This window comes from Solea senegalensis, linkage group LG17, assembly GCF_019176455.1.
Source record: "Solea senegalensis isolate Sse05_10M linkage group LG17, IFAPA_SoseM_1, whole genome shotgun sequence".
In the NCBI taxonomy this organism is placed as follows: Eukaryota; Metazoa; Chordata; class Actinopteri; order Pleuronectiformes; family Soleidae; genus Solea; species Solea senegalensis.
Window position 1 is genome coordinate 16344260 of NC_058037.1, and position 21879 is coordinate 16366138.

The following is a 21879-nucleotide window of genomic DNA, read 5'->3' on the forward strand; positions in this document are numbered from 1 at the left end:
GCAGCGCTACTTTTCAGCTGGTGATGAGAGTGCTAACCACTACTGTGATTTGCACAGGGATGAACACTGTTTTTAACTATTAAAGTTTAAGCTAAGAAGTTGTCTACTCCAGCTTTAACAAAAGGCTTCGGTCAGTTAGCTTAGCACAACCTGCCTTTTGAGGGTTTTTCAGCTGGAGAGTAAAACAAATATATCAAATCACTTTATATTACATTTTTAATTATGTTCATTTGAGACTGAAACCAAATAAATCTTCATCTTTGGCTTCAGGTGAACCTGACCGCAATAACAGTAACGTAGTATTTTCATGCTCAATTGTGTTTTAGGGTCAAAATCTGAAATCAATTGCAGAGTTTCAGTTTAAATATAATCAACCTGTCAAACAATGAAATCACTACACCTGCTGCTGCTGGACCCTGGAGACCAGTGTGTGTGTGTGTGTGTGTGTGACCCTCTAGACACCTACTGCAGCAGGAACGAGCACAGAGGCAGAGACTGAGGACTTTGGCAGGTGTTTATGTGTCTCTCGCTGACGTCACAGCTGTGCAAGAAGCAGGCACGAAACTCAGCAGCACTGCAGGTGCACTGATGAGATGACTGCATGAAGGCCAAGTTTGAAAATGAGTGTGGTCTGAGTGAGGGCGCCAGAAACAAGGGTGCAGGAATTAAGCAGGGAGCCGTTGGCCCTCGACTTAAATCCCCTGGCCTGCGTTTGATTTAAGTCACGGATCACTGTGTCCCAGTAATGGCTGCTGAACTCACAGTATGAACGTCAGCTTGTTGACAGGTTATGCAGCTGGTGTGATCACACTGCCTGCAACACGGTGTCGAGGTTAAAACGTGACACGAATCATCTGGTAACGTTTAGAAAAAAATCAGCCACAGAGACATGGAAACAAAATTTAGGTTCATTAGCTCGAAAAGCTACAGCTGCAAAGTAATGTCTGGCTGCGTTGCCAGGTTGTGTGGTTCTTCTGTCCAGTTACGGCGACGTCTTCTCTAAATTTAACAGGTTGAATTGACACAGAAGGCAGAGGTCCACCTTTGAAAAACGTCATTTTCAGACATTTAAACAGTGAGGGAGGTGAAAAGTGTTGTAGCTTTAATCTCTTCTAACGCCACGGTTACACAAATCGATTAAAGCTGTAAACATATTATGGACACATGTACAGACACACATGGAGTCTGATTGACTGTCTAGAGCTAGACTGCATCTCTGAGTGCTACCTGATGCTGAAACATGTTTTTGTCAAAATGTCATAAGAAAAAGAAAAAAAAAAGAAAAGGTATGATGAAATTATGTATTGTACGATGAATATATGTATTCTGTGGGTAATGGGGGCGGGACTAGATAAGCTTTTGCTTCTCCCGCTCTCCCTTTCGGTTATGTGTATTGTGTGAACTACACTAAGATGATGTGTGATGATGAGTGACCTAACTGACATGACCGAAATAAACATAAATAAATAAATAAAACATGGGAAAACTAGCGTTAGCAACTACACTTTGTTAGAAACGTTCATCTTGTCGAAGCTCCTCCCTCAAGAGGTCATTTCCTTTGCACTTTATCTACCTTACTTTCCGTGATTTACCCACAAACCTCTGGCTCTCACCTTTGCTTCAGCCTCTTCTTCATTTGTGGAGCAAACTTCGAATTTAAAACGTGAAACACACGCAAGATGGCCACCTCTGTAACGCAAGAGCCCTTGCCTAAACTACTTATAAAATGCTAATTCTAAGGCTATAAATAACACAATTTATTTTCATTTGAAAGGGATTATACACATATAAAAACACAATTTATTTAGTTTCTGAACCTTTACATCTCTCAATATGCATACGGTCAGTTCATATGAATCACTGTAAGAAATGCCTTTCAGTGATTCTTGATGGTGAAGAAGCAGATAAAGTGCCTAAATGTAAATTTAACTTATTTTCTTGCTGACAGAGCACAGCCAAACTGGCAGTGACTCTCAAAATGTAATTTATGCTGTAAAATATATGTGTACACACATGTTTTTAAACGTTTTAAGTTCCATTTTTAGCATCATTTATTTATCATTATCAGGGCATCCAAGACAAATTTCCTCATGAGGACAACCTCTAGCTAGCTAACGGCTAGCATTGTTCTTCCTGTGCAATAAAAAATTTGGGGCTCCATTTACAACGCGTCACCCAAATTCATGTCCAAACTGGGGACACTAGTTTCCATGTAGTCTTTATCGGAAACTGACAAAGAGACCATTTAAGTCAGTACTTCTCAAATAGTGGGGGGCGGGCGAGGTGTCAGGGGGGCGTGAGAGGCAGGGCAGGACAACTCATACAGTGGTTTATACAGATAAATAAATAAAAATCATCAGGTTCTCAATAGTATTTCAATTCGGGGAGGCATGAAAACAGTTCTGTCCTCTGGGGGGGCATGACAGAAAATAATAGAGAACCACTGATTTAAGTGAAAACAACAAAAACAAGAAATTAAATCATCAAAAAAAAGAAGAGTATACATTATATTATAACATTTTACGAGACAGTTATACCAGTGCTTCCACATGCATGGCTGATAATGATCGGCACCGAACCTGGGGTTCAACAGCAGAATTCAGAGAATTCCAAAGGTGCGAATCCCTGCATTACAAAACAATTCCCTAGAGGTTTCCATGTCCACAGACAGTCATCATAGACAACCTGCAGTTTCTGCATGCTGGCTTTCTTAAAGTTAATCCACATTGGGGTTATATAAATAGAATATTTATATATTACATATTGTGCCTTAAAAAAGACTTTATATTGGTAAGTAAATTACTTCAGTACTTAGTTTATATAAATACACTCTTTGTAACATCGACATGAGATACACTGCATGTCAGGGGAATCAAAAATATGGATTCTGCACAAGAAACACATGGATGTACGCTGTATATTTTCCAAAACCTACTTTTTCTCAGTATTCTCATGTTGTTTAAATCTGCCCGTATTCCTTTCTTCTCCCTCCTTTTTCACTTCAAGCGTGTTTCTGGGGAGTTCGGAGACTTCACTGTCAATTAAAGCGACATCAATGCAGATAGAACAGAAGAAACTGTTTAACACAGATGAAAGTTCTCTCTCTGGTTCGGCTTTTTTCACTCGTCTAATGACTTCAATCTGGGCCTCCATTCGCTCTTTTTTCGCTCAAATACTCTTCTCTTGAGAATTTCACCCAGAGGTGCGGGGCAAAGTCGGCCCACGCCTAATGGCAGGTTGAATTTTGTGTTTAATGGCCAACATGTGTGGATGTGAATGTACATTTCTTCCCACACAGACAAATCTTCTGGGGGGTCACTGGGATCACACAGGTATGTACTGTAAGCTTTGAAGTGCGAGTCGTGCAGCCACTTCAGCACATACGGTTTGCGACAGAGGAGGACAAAAAAATACAAAACACGGTGATTTGATATTTTGTGGACAGCAGACAGCATGCGGTCTCACTCGGCTTTGTCTCCTTCTGAAACATCAAACATCCCTCGCGTCTTATAAATGACATGAGGGGAAAAGTGTTTTCTGGTGTGTTCTGTCACGAGCAGAATCGGCCCGTCGGACGGTCGTCTGTTTTGTCGTAAACACCACAGCGGCCATGATGATGTGATGTAATAGAGGGAGAAAAGAAAGAGAAATCTCTGCGGTTTGTTGTTTTTTTTTAAGGAGAAGGGGGCATTAATGTTCCTCCACATTTGTGGTTTGGTTTCGAGGTTTCGCGTTACCGCCACATGACCGCTTTGAAAACCCGTTTGATGTACGCAGAGCAATGTGGTCGTATCATCGCGTGCCGTGAACCGTGACATTGCGCCGAAACAAAAGCAGGACGGACTCCTTTAAACGCAGGATGTCAGGTGGATCACAGACCAATGAGGCACCGTTAGGAAGTCGTCAGCTCGTAAATGTGTGGCTCTGTTTCCCCCGACAGTCGGTTATGGATCATATACTCTAACGTACACACGCTCATGTTGCAGCAGTGGTTTACCCAGAAAGGATTTGACTTCATTAAACCTAAATATTCAAAGTATAGAGTTTATGTAATGTATATATATACATGAAGTTTAGAATAAACATTTACTCTACTTAAGTTCAGATTTAAGCCACTTACACTTTAATTTTACTACAAAATAAATGTACCATACAAACAATAAACAGGCTTTTAAAATGTCAAAGTCAATATGATACACAGCTACTTATGAAATGCTGCACAGTCCAATTGTTTTTTGGATCCTTGTCTCACTGTTTCCTTTGTTTACAGCAGCAAACATTGCACTTCAATATGAACTGAAGATGAACCGGAGCTCACAAATTAAGCAGTGTATTATTATGAACTTAAAGCCCATATTCACTATTGCCTTAGGTCTGATTTATGCTGGCGCAGACGTAAACACAGGCTCATATTTATAAGTATTTATATTTATAAGTGTTTATCGTATTTATAAGTGTCTTTTAGGTGTGCTCGCATCATATCTACAAGTTTTTATGAGTCAAAAAGCATCTTCGTATGGCCGTAGGACACAGGATTTATTCCATTAGTCGGAATTGAACGTTGAAAGACTTATTTTAAGTTTGCCGCTCCCTGTGACTGGAAACACTCTGCAAAATGACCTAAAACTGGAGGAGCTGGTGTCAGTGAACACTTTTAAAAGTGCTACTGAAGGACTTGGAGGCACAAATAGGTCAATAAGCTTACATTTGTTGAGCACTATTGTCTGTAAATTGTGCTGCTGACCATCTTGGAAAGGAAAATCTTAATCCAAATGAGTCTTGTCCTGGTTTAAATAAAGGTTGAATAATAATAAAATGTTATAGTATATTGTGAATTTAGAAAAGCTGCATTATTGTATTGTAATACAAAATAGTTATATAGTAACTTATTGACTTTTAACACACCGAGCAGTTATTTAACCGCTAGTCTTTCTAGTTTTACCACACGTACAGACACAAATAAACCAGTTTAATCACCGAAACCGGTGATTTACAAGCAGCAACTCCCCTAACACATTAAAACTCCATCTTAAATGTGAGTATGTTATCATAGGGGAGTGTGAGTAATGATCGTCATTTAACCTAGTGTTCTCATAGATAATTTCCTGTTCTTTTAAAAAGGTTTGCGTTCTCACCTGTTTTCTCGCCTCCGTCGCCTCGGTCCCCTTTTTCCCCCTTCATCCCTCGGTCTCCTCTTTCACCTGAGAAAAGAACAGAACTGTTAAAATGTGACTCTCACTCAATGTTACCGCTCTAAATGCTAAAATTTCCACAATCTTACGACATAAATAACCTTAGTTTTATTGTATACGTAGTAATCTTTACGTGTCCAGTAACCATGTTGAATATGTAGTATAATATAATAAATCCTCACTTTGAAAGGAAAACATTTAAATAACTTAATAGTATGCTTCGCAGTACATATGTACAATTATATCAAAGTAAAATAAATGTGATATTTAATGTATTTTTCTTGCTATAAATGTGTTGAAAAACAGAAGAATCCTCTATAACAACACAGACCACAGGATTTAGTGAAGAAACCTCAATCATATATTTATACGACACTAATAATACCCAATAATGTGCAGTTATGCGGACATATGGCAGAGCTATTTATCAGATTGACCCAACAATCAAAACCAAAAATATATAACCTCCTGTTTAATGTAGTGAAAACCGCAACACAGCACAAACTGAGGGCAGACATTTGTGAAATAACACACAGCGGTTTGGACGGAGCCAAACCACCCAGAGAAAAGAACAGTCCACTAACCACAGACAGGTTTCACTTTAATAGAAGACATTTCTCTGCCCATTTCCTCTCCTTGGTATCTTCTTAACAGGAGCCTCTAAAACTGGCAGACCTGTAATTGCCTCGTGAAATGGGTCAGATAAGTAAAGATTAAAGGATACGTCTAAACGCTGTGGTGAACATTTGGCGTTTCTGCTGCGGGTCACAGGGAATGATGTTCAACGGGGAAGAGGACAAGGAGGGGAAAAGACAGTAGTGTTGAGAACTTTAAGCAATAACATAATAATATATTAACAATAAAGGGACTAGTGTCTAGCTAAAGGGTCGAGGTTTCCATGTGGAAAAGTTAATGCGATGCAAAACCACCAAATCTGTGTCAGTAAAACTCCATCAATTTGTGGTTTTTGGCATAATTGCGGTACGTTTACGTACGACACCTCCACCCAACCGGCAACTTAGAAACCACTTTTTTTCCCCCTAATTTGTTTTCATTTCAAAATACGATTCCCATCCAAAGTCTCTCCAAAGCGGGACGGTATAAAGTCTGTTTTTAGAGCTCTTTGGTGCTAATTTTCAGGTTTGAAAACCGCAAATCTGGTTTTGCAATGAAGCTCTAGGGGATCTGCTTCAAGTGGGCAGTAATCCCACCTTTAATTTGGGTTTGTTTTTCACATCCATGACCACATGAGCACAGCGGAGGTGCCACACGGTCGCACTGCACCGCCACGCCCTATCTGTGACATCATCAGCTGTTAACAACCACGACCTAAACAACAACTAAAGTGAGAGAAAAAACCCATCACTACGCTAGTGCTGAGCCGTACATAAAACAGGAAGGGAAGGTAGGAAGGAAGTGTGTGTAGATAAAGGTAGGTAAGTCGACAGGAAGGTATGTAAGAAGGTATGTTGGTAGGTACTGTAAGTAGGTAGGTAGGAGGAAAGAAGGATGTTAGGTAGGTACGTAGGTTTGTAAGTAAATTGGTTGATGTGGAAGGAAGGTAGATGCAGGTTAGGAGGGAAGTGAATACAGATAGGGAGGTAGGTAGGAATGAAGGAAGGAAGATGGGTAGGTACACACAGGGAGGGAGGGAGAGAAAGGCAGATAGGTAGGTTGGCAAGTAAATAAACAGGTAGGAGGGGAGAAGGGCAGAAAAGATGGAAGGAGGGAAATAAGGAAGGAAGGAGCTAAGGTAGTACACAATTATTTGCTGTGATATTTTGTGCAGATCTGTCTGACGTAAACCATTCGACTCACACGTGATGGTTTGTTACTGTTAAATGATGCACCAAGAGACATAATGTGGTCAAATTTGTGATTACACCAGCACTTTTCTGTGTCACCAAATATGTGCGAAAACATCCCAATCAGCCATGAAAACACATGCGACACTAAACTCGCTTCGTTTACGTACAGTCCTGCAGATCACAAAGTCAGATCCCTTTTCTTTGTTTTTATTTTGAAAGTGGGTGCTGACAGTGACACAGCCACCGTATGACACGTGATATTTGCAGTGTTGCAGAGCACTCCAGCCCACTTCAACCTATCATTTCGGGTTTTTTACAGCCACTAAATGAACTGTTTAGCTAATTTTGTCAGCCTCGTTTCAAGCGTCCGTCTTCAGGGAGAAGCCATGACAAACTGTACGCCACTAACACATATTATGGGGAAACATTGATTGTTGTAAAACAGAGCATAATCATCAGTTTGGGCTCCAAAATGTTTCACTTGTGGATGGGTGGAGACCAAAGCGGAGGGGAAAATGAGTAAGTATTGAACATGCATTCATCAAACCTCAAAAAAAAAAAAATGCATTTGATGATTTGACCACATAACCACATTATAATGTGTTAATGTTTCATGGCTGCGTGCCTGTCCGCTTACACTGCCTTTCTTTGCGGGCAAAAAAAGAAAATCGAGCTTCAAACCTCGTGTGCCCAGCTGATCTGTGATTCTTTCAAATCCAAACACCTAACACTCTCCGTGGCTCGGCCCATTCAGCTATAAAAAGAAACCACCAAGCTTCCCGGTGATGTTTTAACAAGCTTTTCACTATCCCCTCCTCTCTCCACAGCCGAGTGACCGCTTTACTCCGAGGCCCCTGGTCACACCAGTGGGTCTATAAACTCTTCACTGGTTTGTTAAACCCATCACCGCAACCCAGATGGTAGAGAACACAGACACATATTATAGTACACTGACAGTAAGTGTAAATAAGCAAACGTCCACTGGGATGTTTTCTTCTTAAACCTCTCCACTTCTTATGAAACTACTGTTGTTATGTAATTAACCTGCATGCCAATCAAAAAGTAAGGATGTGTGGATTTCACTTTTTTAACACACATTTGCATTGTCGATCAAGCTGTGCTGACCTTGACGAACTGCAGAATAGAGACACAACGCTTTGTTGTTTTTGATCCTTCAGGCTGCGTTTGCCTGGAGTATGTCTTCCTCTTCTGGAGAACATCTTTGCTTTACATAGACGTTGCTTTTGAAAGTTCTTCAGGCTTTTTTACCCAACTAAATTCCATGAATGTGAAGTTGTGCATCAGCTGATCCTGGAAAAATGTGGACCTCACAATAAAAGCTTTTACTTTGAAAAGATATAGAACTATAATTTTCATCTTCTATTATGTCACCTGTTTAGCTTCATTGTGTCATCTACTTGCTCTCTGCTCACATCTCTCTTTAGAAAACTATGGTGGCCTCAACAAGATAGGATGTTGTTATTTTTCATTTGCATAGTAGTAAGCTTCCACTTCAAAACACCAAAACCCCGCCTCCATAAAGCAAGACCTTTGCATAAGGTACAAATAAAACACTTATTTTTAGTGATGTCACACTTTTATAAACATACTTATAGGTAGAATATCCAATTTATGGACCTAGACATTCTCCTGGTACGTTTCCTTGTTAACACATGCAATTTTACTGTAATATTCGTTCTCCAAGTATTGCTATGACATGGTGCTACAGTATGCTGCGTTTAAAAGCAATAACAAGAAAGTGCAAGACGACAGCGTAGCCTGGTTCCAGGTTTTCAGAGTTACTTGTTGACATATGGACTGAAAGGACTGCAAAAATTGGACGTTTCAGCCAAATCCCAACTCTGATTGGCAACAGCTGTTGCCTACAATACGCACAATCACATGCGGACACTAGGCAGACTATTGTGTGTTATCATGTTAGTCAGGGCAGTGATTTCTTGCACAGAGATCTGTATGTGTGTGAGTGTGTTGTAGTTATCACTGTCCAACTGTTGATGCCTGAGTGGAAACATCCACATCCCATGTGTAGATACAGACCGGTCTGAATAAATGGATGAAAAGAGGGGATGAAAGAAGAAGAAGGACAAGGGAGAACACGTTGAAATGAAAAATGTGTACGTTGATGTCAAAGACGTGTGCAATGGAAAACTGCTGGTGAAGCGGAAAAGTGAGCTGTCTTAAGAGAATTGAATGCTCCGTTTGAAGTTTACATCGTATATATATATATATATATATATATGTTTAAAAAAAAAAAGAAAAAAACAGTTGGCTGACCTTAACCCTCAAAGATGCATGAGGCCTCTACTGTACATATAAATATCTCATTATACTGGTGGAGTGGTTTCTGCGGGCTTGCTATAGACCACAGTATGTGTTGAATAACAAAGGACTTCCTTTGAACGCCACTTAAAATGCTTTGTCAATCCACAATGTGATTTAGAGCGACTTTATTGCCAGTTTCACGGCTCACACTTAGAAATCACGCATGCACACATGGTCAGTGCACATATGGAGCTCTTTTTCTTGACAAATGGGGGCTGGTGATGGAAAGAAAAAGGTGAAAGGAGAGATAGGACTCCTCTGGAAGGTGGACAGGACACTATTTATTGTATTATTTATGATTTTCTTTTATTGTTTTGTGTAGAGGAGGACTGGCAAAGTAATAATTTAATTACATGGTCTGCACTGCTGATTCGTTTACTGTGAGAAACTGTATTTTGTTCATTTTGTAAAAAAAAAGGCTGACTGTAATTTTGGCTGAATTTTTTTTTCCAATAAAAAAACCCCCCAGAAAGATTCTACATGAGTCATGTTGTGGGATATCAGTTTCCTTCTTCTTTATTGGAGCAGAATATTTAATACACAGTTGGGGGATTATGTTTTGGAAATGGCTGGTTATGGTGGTAAACACATCAGTACACATGTGACACAGGTTATGTGTTTTGTATAAACGCAATAAAGACTGGAATGATATCTGTATCTTTAGATCAGTGTTTCCCAAACTTTCTATATGGTGACCCGTGTTATTTAAACTTACATGTTGGGAAAAACCTGCAAATTTGTTGTTGGGGGACGAAAAAAAACATCTCCCATGACACATCTTTGGGTCCCGACCCAGACTTTGGTTAGATAGTCAATGAATGTGAAGAATGTGGTGATAAAAGCAGCATATATCAAGGGGAAATTGATATCATAAGGGTTTTTGCTGTGTGCCATAATATGAAAGGGAACCTCTTCTGGATATGAGTAAAAGGACCAGAGAGAAAACTTTGTCTATTCAGGTCTTTTCAGTGGCTTAGTATATAATTTCATCCCACAAAAAACACAGGAGTTTGGTGTGAATGCGCCAGACACTGTTGGCTTAAAGACTCAAACTGTGTTATTACAGATAATCACTTTTAAATGCGTGTAATGCTTAGGGGAGAAACATTTATCCATAAACTCAGGACTGATTCTTGTAGACGGTGAAATATTTGCTTGCAGATGACTGAACGAGAGACAGCTGAGAAGTGATTTGATTAGCACAAACAGATGTTCCCGTTGAATAAATATGTAAAGATATGGAGAGTTAGGGCCATTTCAGCTTCCATGGCTACACACAAAAAGAAAACAGCACCACCTGTTAGTGATGCAACATGTGTGAAAGATTTGGATATTTTGGACTCTGGGAATAAAAAAAAAAGGTCAACATCTCCTGAAGTCTCCGGAGATCTGAGTCTCAAATGGTGTGAGTGTTGACAAGACTGAACCGTGAGTGAGAGAAACAGGCTTTTTCTTTTCTTCACTTGTAAATATTAGGCTGCTATCTATCTATCTATCTATCTATCTATCTATCTATCTATCTATCTATCTATCTATCTATCTATGCTAGCAAGACATCAAGCTAGCAAGCAATTTAGCTAGCTATCTAACTTGCAAGTTACACATCTGTCTATCTACAAAGTGATATGTTTTCATACCTTTGGGCCCGGCAGGTCCGACCTCTCCCTTTTCTCCCTGAAGACCTTCAACCCCGACCGAGCCTTTTGAACCACGAAGGCCTTGGATGCCTTTTTCTCCCATGAACCCTGAAACACACAAACATGGTTTTCAACCTTTGAAAGAAACGTCATCTGGGTTGTGTAGCCTTGGCAAAAGCCTTTCATATCTACTTATAGAAAGAGCCTTTCTCTACGGAGGCTTGGCTTCCACGTTTCGAAGCAGAAACGTCTCAATAAAAGAAAATATAAGGCACACTGTCCTGTATGTGACGGCAGCCGTAGGCCCCTAATGTGGTGATTAGAGAAGTCCTACATTTGTCTGCATATACAGATCTAATGGGAATTTACAGTGCAAAGCATCCAAATCCTTTTATTGCAAGTAATTTGAGAAAAGTAACATGTGGATTTCATTACCACATGTTACTTTTTCTTCTTTTTCTCCATCCTGAGCTTTACATAATCTAAAAGAGATATGAAGAGTGAGGTTGGATCTGATATTCTTGTTACTCTTGCACTCCCTCCACTGACTGAATCTCTAAAAATCTCTAAAAAGATGCTCTGTTTCATTTAAAAATGTTTTCCTGTAAACGCTATAATAATCCCCATGGCAACAAAACAGATTATTTGTTTACAGCGTGCACACTCAAATGTCTTCAAATTAATGTGGCAATGAGTTGTTGACTGCACTCTTCTTGAATGTGATTGCACTGTGATATGGTCTGATTACACGTTTTGTGACTGCTCTGCAATCTGAACAAAATTATTAGCCTGAACGCAATTGAGCCAGAAGCATGAAAACAATCTGATGACGGATGATGTCATGTTTTCATCGGTTTCCTGTTTTTCTCTCACTGCACAAACGTCAATAATCCCCTTCTCCAAAAAAAACCCCACTGGAAAGATGCTATCAATCATATTTTGGAGCCAGTGTTCTTTTCCTCTCCGCAGGATCGTCCAATTAGAGCGTTCGACGCGTCCAACAGGGTTTGAAGAGGCTGGATGAGAGTAGAGTACCAGAACTATATGTGATGAATTACAACAAGATTGAATTGTAGCATAGATCTGGAAATATTAGCCATCAGTTCTGTCACTAAGGTATTTACACTTTATTAGGTATACCTGTTAAACTTCTTGTAGAACCCATTCTTTTTACACACCAGTTGTGAATAGTGGGCAGCACTTATTAGCCCTTAGATATTTGTGCCCCTGAGCAAGAGGTATCCAACCCCCCAATTGCTCCTGGGCACCCCAGCCTTTTACTTGTCCGGGGATTTGAACTGGCAACCCTCCAGTTACAAGCCCAATTCACTTCCACATGTCCATGGGCTACCCTAATGAGCAAACTATTAACATAAATATCTACATAGCCAATCTCATAGCAACAACTCAATATATTTAGACATGTAGACACAGTCAAGGTGATTTGGTGATTTTGAACATGGCATGGTTGTTGGAGTATCTCAGAAACTGCTGATCTCCTATACGGTGTACCTAATAAAGTGGCTAAACTACAAGATGACTAATTGTCTAAATGTTTACTTCGAATGTGGTCATGGATTTAAAGGTCATCCAAGTCAAAATTAAATTCAATTTCAATTAAATTACAGATTTAACGGTGAATGTTGTACATTTAAGACAGACCTAGTCCATATTTAATGGACTTTGTGGCTAAATGAAAAATGAGGTAAAGAAGTAGGACATCAAGACAATTTTACAGATTTACTCTCTTGGACTGGTTTGGTTTGCAGACAGGTTTAATCACAATGGTCGTGAACTTTACCTGGCCCGTAAACACCTAATATAAACACCTACATTTGAGGACGTTTTGAGTGGTTTGAGACCCAGTGTTTTGATTACATTGAGTTACATTAATAACACTGTAAAAATAAAAGGTCATATAAATCCACTTAAGAAAACAAGGCACTGGATTTTGGATGGGGATTTATTTTCAGAAGAGGCGTAGACGCAGCCAGTGGGACATGTCATCTATCTTCGTCTCGGAGGGTAATTCCCCCAGAACCACAACACGAAGCCTTGTTCAGACAGACTTGGCACTTCAGAGCCATACAAAATTTTAAAAAGATACAAACAACTACAGTATATGACTCCAGATGGTTTGGGAACTCCTTTCAGCTCGGTACCCCTTGATTCATCACCCTCACTCCTCACCGTCATCATCCATTCCACGTTCTATGACTGATGAACTGTCACATGACTTTTCCAAGAAGCATTATTATCTTCCTGCTGAAAAGGACTCAGCACCATCACTACCGACCAACCATCCCCCACCTCTCTCACTACTATAGATTCAGGAAAAAGTGAAAGCAAAGAATCTCTAATTGAAAAAAGAAGAAGAAAACCATTTGTTAGTAAAACAACAAAAAAAAAACCAGGACACTGAATGGACTATCCCCACTTACAGGGAGGAACACAAAGGATCATCACATTTCTGTAAAATTAAAAAAGTTAGTATAAATGTTGTTTATACTAAGTGTTTTACCCCAATTTATATTTTCTTTACTTCATTTGGTGTACAAAATGACAAAAACATACGTCAATACATGTCTAACTAAAGCCCCGTCTAATAGAGCCATTAGAAACCTTGATTATCTGATATGAAACACATGTATTGAGGACCAACGTCAAGCCAACGTTTACTGAAAAGGTAGCTTTGAAAACCAGAGAACCCTCATAATGGGGCTGGAATAGACTTTAATCAGTAAAAAGACGTTTGATTTCTGTTGCTATCATGCTTCGGTGTGTTACATGTTTTACATCTGTCCTTTAAATTAGCATTTCTTAGACTAGACTAGAAACTTGGAGCTGCACAGTCAAGGAGACAGCAGCAGCTGTTATTGACACATGCAGACTTAATATTCATTGTGTGAACAGTTAAAATGTTTTCCTACAACAGTTCAAAAGACTTGTACCTACCTCTCAAGCCTGTAAACCCAGGGGCCCCAGGGGGCCCAAGTGGTCCAGTATCACCTTTCTCTCCTTTTGGTCCTGGAGGCCCTGGAGAAAGAAGAGTAAAGGACTTAACAATAAATGCAAACCATGCAAACTTTAGGGCGAAATGTGTCATTTATACTGTTAGTGCATAAAAACAGGTAAAACATTGGTGCCTGATTTATTTGTGGATAATATTAATAGCAGGAAAAATATTAAGAAAATTGAAAATAAGACACAAAAATAACATAACGTAAAGCATATTTTTTATGATATTTTTTAACTTTTGGCACGGATGTAGAGTTATACATCGTGAATTGTGAATACACAGTCAATTTAACATGTTTCCTTAATCCCTGATGACATATCACGGTTGTTTTATAATTTTAATACAACAAATTCCTGCCATAACGTTCCTTTAACTCCTGCTGATTACATCAATATCACAAAATCACATTTATTTTTCATTAGTACAAACATACAGAGGGTGGAGGCCAAACTGGGCTTTACGACAGGTCTGAGGTTTCAATCCAAAAGTTTGTTGTACTTGGAGACAGGAAGTGAAATTCAAATAGCAAGTTACAGAGAAAGATAGAGAGAGATACAAAGAGAGGGGGGCGTCAGAGAAAGAGAGAGATAGAGGTCTGGCCTCTATCTCTCTAAACATGTGGAAACCACATGTTTAACAACACAGCTTGTGGGAATGCTTAGAAATGCAGCGCTTGTTATTGTCCAGCACATGTCCAGCGGTTCCAAACCTGCAGAGCTCAACAGTTCTTAATTTGCAACTCTGTGTTGCATAGAAACTGCTGACGGACTCTGAGATACAGATCTGCTGCTGCTGCCGCTGCTGCTGCAGCAGCCTCGAGCTGCTTTGCATATGTGAAGTCAGGTGATTTTAGGATTCACCCTTGTGTCTGTCCACACATGAAAGCATGCATCTGCACTTGGCTTCATCCATCGAGTACAATGAACTCGTCTGAGGCTGTTTCACTAAGTTTGGGTAAGATTTGGTCACACAGATATGGTTTACTACTGTATATCCCAGTCCAAAATGATTATTTTCAAACATTTAATCTATTTTTTTTATTAGGTTAGTAAGCTAACAACTGTCTGTTTAAGGAGGCAGCGCTGTGGGTAGTAATGTGAGGAATTCTGTGAAATGAAGTACGCTAAATTTGTTGCTTAATGGTGGAAGTTAGCAGCAGTGGCAAGGAAGAGAGTCACTTACCCCAATGTTCACCACATTTGCAGAAAAGTGATGTGTATGTTCTCAACCGTTGACGATAAAAGTGCAGGTTTGTGCTAAGCTAACTTCACAGTGTGTCATGCTTTGGTTTGTCTGTCGTGTTTTGTTTTGTGTCTTGATTTCTCTTTCATGTTTCATGTCTTGTCTTCCTGTTTTATTTCGTGATCACTCACCCCTGTCTCTGTTCCAGGTTCCTGTTTGCCCTGCCCCCTTCTCGTCTGCGTCCACCTGCTCCCTGATTGGTCCTGCGCACCTGCATGCACTTACCCCCTAATCAGCACTGCTCTTAAACCCTCTCTGTGTCTTGTCTCGACGCCAGTTCGCTTGTAGCTTTGTCTCGCGTTCCAGCACTCTTGTCCCACGTACCTAGTCTCAGTTCTTGTCTTCCCGTGCTTCGAACCTTGCCGGCCTGATGTTCTCGACCTCTGCCTGTTTGGACTGATCTCCCGTGAACTGATTTGGACTGAATAAACATCTCTGGATTTTGCCTGAACCTTGTCTCTGCAGTTGTGTCCTATCTCTGGTTTCCACGACCTCGTTTCGTGACACAGTGGTACTACTGCGAGAAACATGACAGCACAAGGCTAACTATCCAATATTATTTCGGAGAGTGTTACAGGCCACATCTGTCTCTTTAAGGAGGTAAAATTGTAGGTAGTAAGGTAAGAAATACTGGGAAATTAAATATTCTAAAGTTGCTGCTGTGAGTAATGTCGCCTTTTGGCTAACTTCCTGTCTGTTGTCGTTAGCATTGCCCTCACTCTTCACTTCTTGACCTTGTGAATGCATTTGTTGAGTGGACATTATTATTATTATTATTATTATTATTATTATTATTATTATTATTATTATTATTATTAATAATAAACAGGCAAAACCTCAGGAGCAGACAGGACTTGAAATTATTGACATGTTTTCAGGATTTTAAAGTCTTTGTAACTGAGCTACAGTTCTGCATTGTTCGCTTTGATTCTTGTGTCAGACGTCGCGTTCTGAGTAATCGGTGGCTGGCAGGCTGTTGACACATTTTAGTATCGGCTCACCAGAGTAGATACCAAAAAAGCACCAGGTACTATCACTAATGGAAAAGCATGCTAGGACTGTATAATGGAAAAACGCCATAAAAGCCCCATGTCCCTGAGCAAACGCTCTACATCCTAACTTGTGCCAAATTCTACGACTCGTCCACACTTTAAAAAGTCACTTTTTAACATCATAGTTCGGACTATTCGTCTCCCACAAGTACTGCAATTTCAAACTGTGTGTGAGCTGCCTCTGTCTGCTTGTATCAGCTTTAGAAAGAGACAGCAGTTCGCCCCGGTGGTCCTAAAGAAACAACGTCCTTGTTAATGGTTTGTTTTACCAAAAGCTTCCCATTATTAATCTCCCGGCTCTCGGGGAACTTAAACTTGTTCATTCAGCTGACAGAGTTTCAACAATAACAAGGAAGAGTGGCCCCTTCAGGATCGGCATGGACACATCTGATCTACAAATCTAAGACTATATCAGCAGTAACGAGAGCGGGCGCCTCCATCCGACGTCTATCTCACATTACCAATGCCCCGATAGTGTGGAACGGCGAACGTGTCCTTTTACCCCAGTATTACACGTTCACACAGATCACAGCACTGATGTAACAAGATATACTGTGTGTATAGGGGGGCTGTCCTTGAATTCATCACTATGACTAATGACGCAAAGGAATTATCTGGGATAATTTAATTTAAGGAGACAGGATGTTGTAATAAAGAACAGATGGACAACATGAGGGTCAAAAAGAGTCCAGTGTATACACAACAAAATCCACATATATATTACATAAGTAACAGTGGTCGGAAACTAATAACGTCCTTAAAAACAAGGACTATCTGGATAAATCTGAGGCTAATATGAATAAAGTCGTACGTCATGCGCTTTCCAACAAAAAAGGGAAAATCAATGTTGTCGTGTGAGGTTGTGCGTGTGTGTGTGTGTCAGCCTCGACTGAGCCGAGGAACTCTTCACTAATAAAACAAACATGCTGTTGGAAATATACATTAATGGTCATCAGAGGCTGTAAATGTTTCCAGGCGTCAGCTGTGCTCGCATCGGCATACGAGGAGCTCAAGTGGTCCAAACCTGAGCGTCACTGATGCTGCGCGAACAAAGGCCACCCCCGTGACCTCATCGGTTTTGGATTGCAAATCTGAATACAGTGCTGCACATGTGTCACGCCTCAACGTGGAGAAAGGAAAACAAAACACACAGGGTGGGTGCAGCCGCATAAAACACGGTAAATATAAGCTTAAGTCTTTGTTTCTGTTCTGCTGCGTTAGTGAATGTGAAGAAGTGTTGACAAGACGGTTATAAAATCGCCTGTCCACACATTTGCAGTCTTGTATAAAGTACTCTAAAAGGCATACTTGAGTAAAAAGTATCTTACCAGAAAATGACTTTGGTGGATGTTTTTTATAATATTACTTAAGTAAAAGTATGATATAAAATGTACTTAAGTTTTAAAAGTGAACGATTGAGCCATGGTGGCTCAGTAGTAGGGCGAGTTGTCTTTCAACTGGAAGGTTGTGGGTTACATTTCTGGTCCTGCTAGTCCATGTGTCCTTGAGCAAGACACAAAACTGTAGTGTAAAGCAGCTTATCAAGACTAGAAAAGCTCTATATAAATACAGACCATAATACCAACTCTTCGTCTTCTGATTTTTTTTGGTAGTAACGAGTAACAAAGATAGAAATGTAGTGGAGTAAAAGTAAAAGTTGTAATGAAATATAAATAAAGTAAAGTACAGATACGTGAATTTTGTACAGTACAGTAACAAAGTATTTGTACTTTGCTACATTACAACACTGCACATTTGCACAGACTTGTTCGTCAGAAAACATAAAACGCACCATTTAAACACATAACACATATCTTCAAGTAAGCCAAACCATACTTACTTACTTCTAGCACTTGTTTGTACCCAAATGTTTAAATGCACTTATTCTAAGTCGCTTTAGATAAAAGCATCTGCAAAATGACATGTAATGTAATAATAATGTGATCTCTGTGCACAAAACGATGATACATGTCGTCATTGACTGCAGTTAACAACAAATTTAATCTGCATAATTAAATCCACAACCACAAAATCTTCATTTGCCAGTCTAGCAGTTGACCTATTTTTCTCTAAAATCTACAAAAACAAATTAAAAAGTAAACTCTTTAGAGGGAAAAAAAAATTGTTTATTTAGACATCCAGCAGAGATGGAGCAAAATGAATCATCCATTTGAAATCCTGCTTGTGCCAAATCCAATATTAATTTTCTTTTAGCTCTAGTTTTGTTCTCCACCAGTAATTGCGGGCTCTTTAGTTGCTAAATGCTGCACTTTGTTGATACTTTATCATCATTAATATTGTCAGTGTTCGGTCTTTTTAAAGCTTTTTGTTCTAAAAATGTGATGAATCTCACCGGTCGATTACAGCTGTTTTTGATAAATAAGTTTAAGATACTCACATTAACCACAGCATGAAAAAACAGCCAGTAAATGTCTACACACACACAGACATTTACATCCTCAAACACACACTGCAGTCAAACTGAAGGATAGTTGTGAAACCCGAGCAGAGGGTGTTTTTGATTCATGTCAATTAAACCCTTACAACAGAGCAACAGAGGGACATTGAGGAGAGTGAGGAGAGTAATGAAACACTGAGAGGAGGGAGGGAGACGGAGGGAGATGGAGGGAGGGAGGGAGGAACAGAAATATGGCACAAAACATGAGAGAAAAAAAGAGAAAGAGGGGAATACCGATGACTGAGCACATGGACTCCAAGTTATGTAGTCATGCCATTTCTCCAGTAATCCAACTGTTTTTATTTTTTTAACGATAGTGGGTTAACATGTCCTTTCTGAAATATGAAATAAAAACTGCTCTGTTCCCTGGACGCTTAAACTTGTTTTTGCTCAGTGCCTTTTAAAAAACTGCCGACTCCATGTTCTCTCCACTCTGCGGATGTGGTAATGAGCTCATTCCTGGCTAAAGAGACACTTTACAGTTTGCCCTTTAACAGGTTATTGAGTGGTCTCCTACCACTAGCTCCTGGTGCTTCTTTTTAAAACAGAAGTATGCAGGATTTTTACCCTAATTTAACAGCTTTGGACTCATTGCGGTGGTTAAATGTCTGGTTACAGTGGAGATTGGGGGCTTTCTCCAGTGCCCCCTACTGTCTGTTAGTGGAAAACCAGTCTTGCACTATCAGGGCTGTCAACACGAATTGCTATAAGATCAAGGCAGCGATAGACGTTCATCGTGGCAGAGCCGGCGAAAAAGAAACGGTGGGGAAGAGGGAACAACTATCTGACCGAGACTAAACATCGGACTGGCTTTTTTGAATGGAGAGAATTGAAAAACACAGAAGCATGCACAATGGATTTCGATAAAGAGGTAGGCAATGGATAGACGGATGTTTACGCTGGTGTTGTAAAAATAAGTACTCCGAAACTGTAGGGGGAGCTCCGTAGAGAAAAAGTCAAAAAAGAGACCAGACTTGCAATTCTGCATACATAGCTGACCTTTAAAAACCTGGTTTGGGTTGTATTTCTTGTGCACAGGACTCTCTTAAACTCTGCAGTTTTCTTCTTTGAAAAAGAGCTGAATTGGATCGGATTGGAAACTGTTGGCAGGTTCAAAGGCTGTGGACGCATCAGTCGAGAGGACCCCCAAAAATTTACAATCCAAATTTTGGCGTAAAATGACAAGAACCACAGAAGTAAAGAGGATGGAAAGAGACCGAACAGCATGAGGCAAAACAACACTCTTGTTTCTGTTGGCCACTGCAATAGACTCTGAGCTCCGGTGTCCAACTGACGCTGTTGCCTGTATCCTGGCAGCAGATTCACTCGCTGATTTCATAGCGCAGTATATGGAGTTATTTTATCATAGTTTGGGTTTGAAGACTCAGACCTCTTGTACAGAATATTTGTATTACAACCTGGCAGCGTGGAGCTTGAAGGACGGAGCCATTTATCATGCAGTAATGGTGTAATAAAAGATCATTACAGTTGCATTATGGAAAATGAAATGACTCAGCGTTTTTCGCCGGTGCTCGACTGATATGAGAAAGTTAAAGTCAGGACATTCCGTCTTCTGCGGTGCGGACGTGTTTATGTCTAATGAGTCATGAAAGCGCAGCGATCAATTACTTTTGGATCAAAGGAATGGAAACTGATTTGTGTTGGAATTGGAACTTTGAGAGTTGACTGATGCGTTAAAGGTCCAGTTTGTAAGAATGGGTGACATCTAATGGTGGACCTGGGGACGACAACAAAAGGAAAAAACAAGTTCCTATTGTGAAGCTTGGAGATTTAGGATTTGACTGTCGCCATGACAGCCTACCTTTAGGATAATAATAACATTATACTAGCTGTCAGTCACACTGGTGTCCAATCATACAGTATGGGACCTACGCTATTGTGGATTTTCCTTAATATGGGAACATCCATTCATCTTCTGGCACTTTATCGCGGGAGACGCCATCCACTTTCACACCTACAGTCAATTTAGAGTGTTTGCCTAATCCTTAAAATCTGCATGTTTTTGGACTGTGGGAGGAACCCGGAGAACCCGGAGTAACTGAGAAAGGCCCTTGCTGCAGAGGTAAGAGTGCTAACCACTACATGGGTAAATCATTTACAACATTGCCATAGTTCTCTATTAAAGAAAAGCTGAAACTAGTGATCGAGACTATTAACTTCTCATGTTCATTTTTACTGAGGTTATAAAGCAGGTGTACATTGGCTCACTTTCTCAGAGACTTCCACTCAAACTGTTCTTTTCTGCAAGCCTTACTCCAACTTCCACCAGCTTCACATTTCGTTTTGGTTGGTTTATGAGAGCAGAGTTGATCTTTGTTTGCATATAAGCCGCCGCTGCTTCAAAACACAAAACACACATGGCAGTCCCCTTACACCAAAGCCCTTTCCTCAAGTACATAAAACCTGTTATTCATTCCATTACACACATACATAAACATTCCTGTGGGTATTATATACAATGTCTTGGCCAATTGAAAAAAAAAAATCTTACACACTGGACCTTAAAGGCAAAAGAGTCCAACTAATTAGTAACCTATTCTTTAAAGCATTAATCTTCTCATACTGCTCTTAAACTGACACAAATCTACAAGTGTGTAAAGGACGACTTAGTGGCTCTGCTAAAGCTCTCAGCCCGATCTCACAGTTTAACCATTTCTAAAAGTCCAAAATGTAGATATCTGGTGATTAATGACCTTGTGCACATCACTCTATGTTAATCTCCAATGAAAACAGATGTTACTGTTAATAGTAACACCATGTCCTTTGCTACCTGGAGAGGAAACACATTGGGGAAGACCTTCGGGGGGAAATTTTAAACAGCTTCTTGTGTTTCTGCAACATTATATAAACAAGTAACATGGGGGCCTGAACAACGTTAGTTCTGGAGGCAAATGAAGGAAAGAGGAGATGCTGGAAGAGCCGAGGAGGATAAACAGGGACAGGGATCCAGACCTTTCTTGGCTAAGGTGACTCAAAGCTAACAACAAACAAATGGGCCCGCAGAGCTAAAACTAATGACAGAGCTGAGTGGTTAAGTTTTTCTTTCTGGATCTGGCATCTAAATTTAACCGTCAATTGTTTCCAGGCTCAGGAGAAACGGCATCCCA

The 21879-nt window shown here is 40.0% G+C and overlaps 1 protein-coding gene across 1 annotated transcript in view; it reads right to left on the minus strand.

Annotated features, from left to right (window-relative positions):
- scara5 (scavenger receptor class A, member 5 (putative)) overlaps positions 1-21879 on the minus strand; it is an 84461-nt gene that overhangs the window by 16781 nt on the left and 45801 nt on the right. The window contains exons 8-10 of the mRNA XM_044049750.1: positions 13936-14016; positions 10981-11088; positions 5136-5201 (exon numbers count right to left, since the gene is read on the minus strand). Of these exons, the coding sequence (XP_043905685.1) occupies positions 5136-5201; positions 10981-11088; positions 13936-14016 (255 nt within the window). The remainder of the gene's footprint in view (positions 1-5135; positions 5202-10980; positions 11089-13935; positions 14017-21879) is intronic.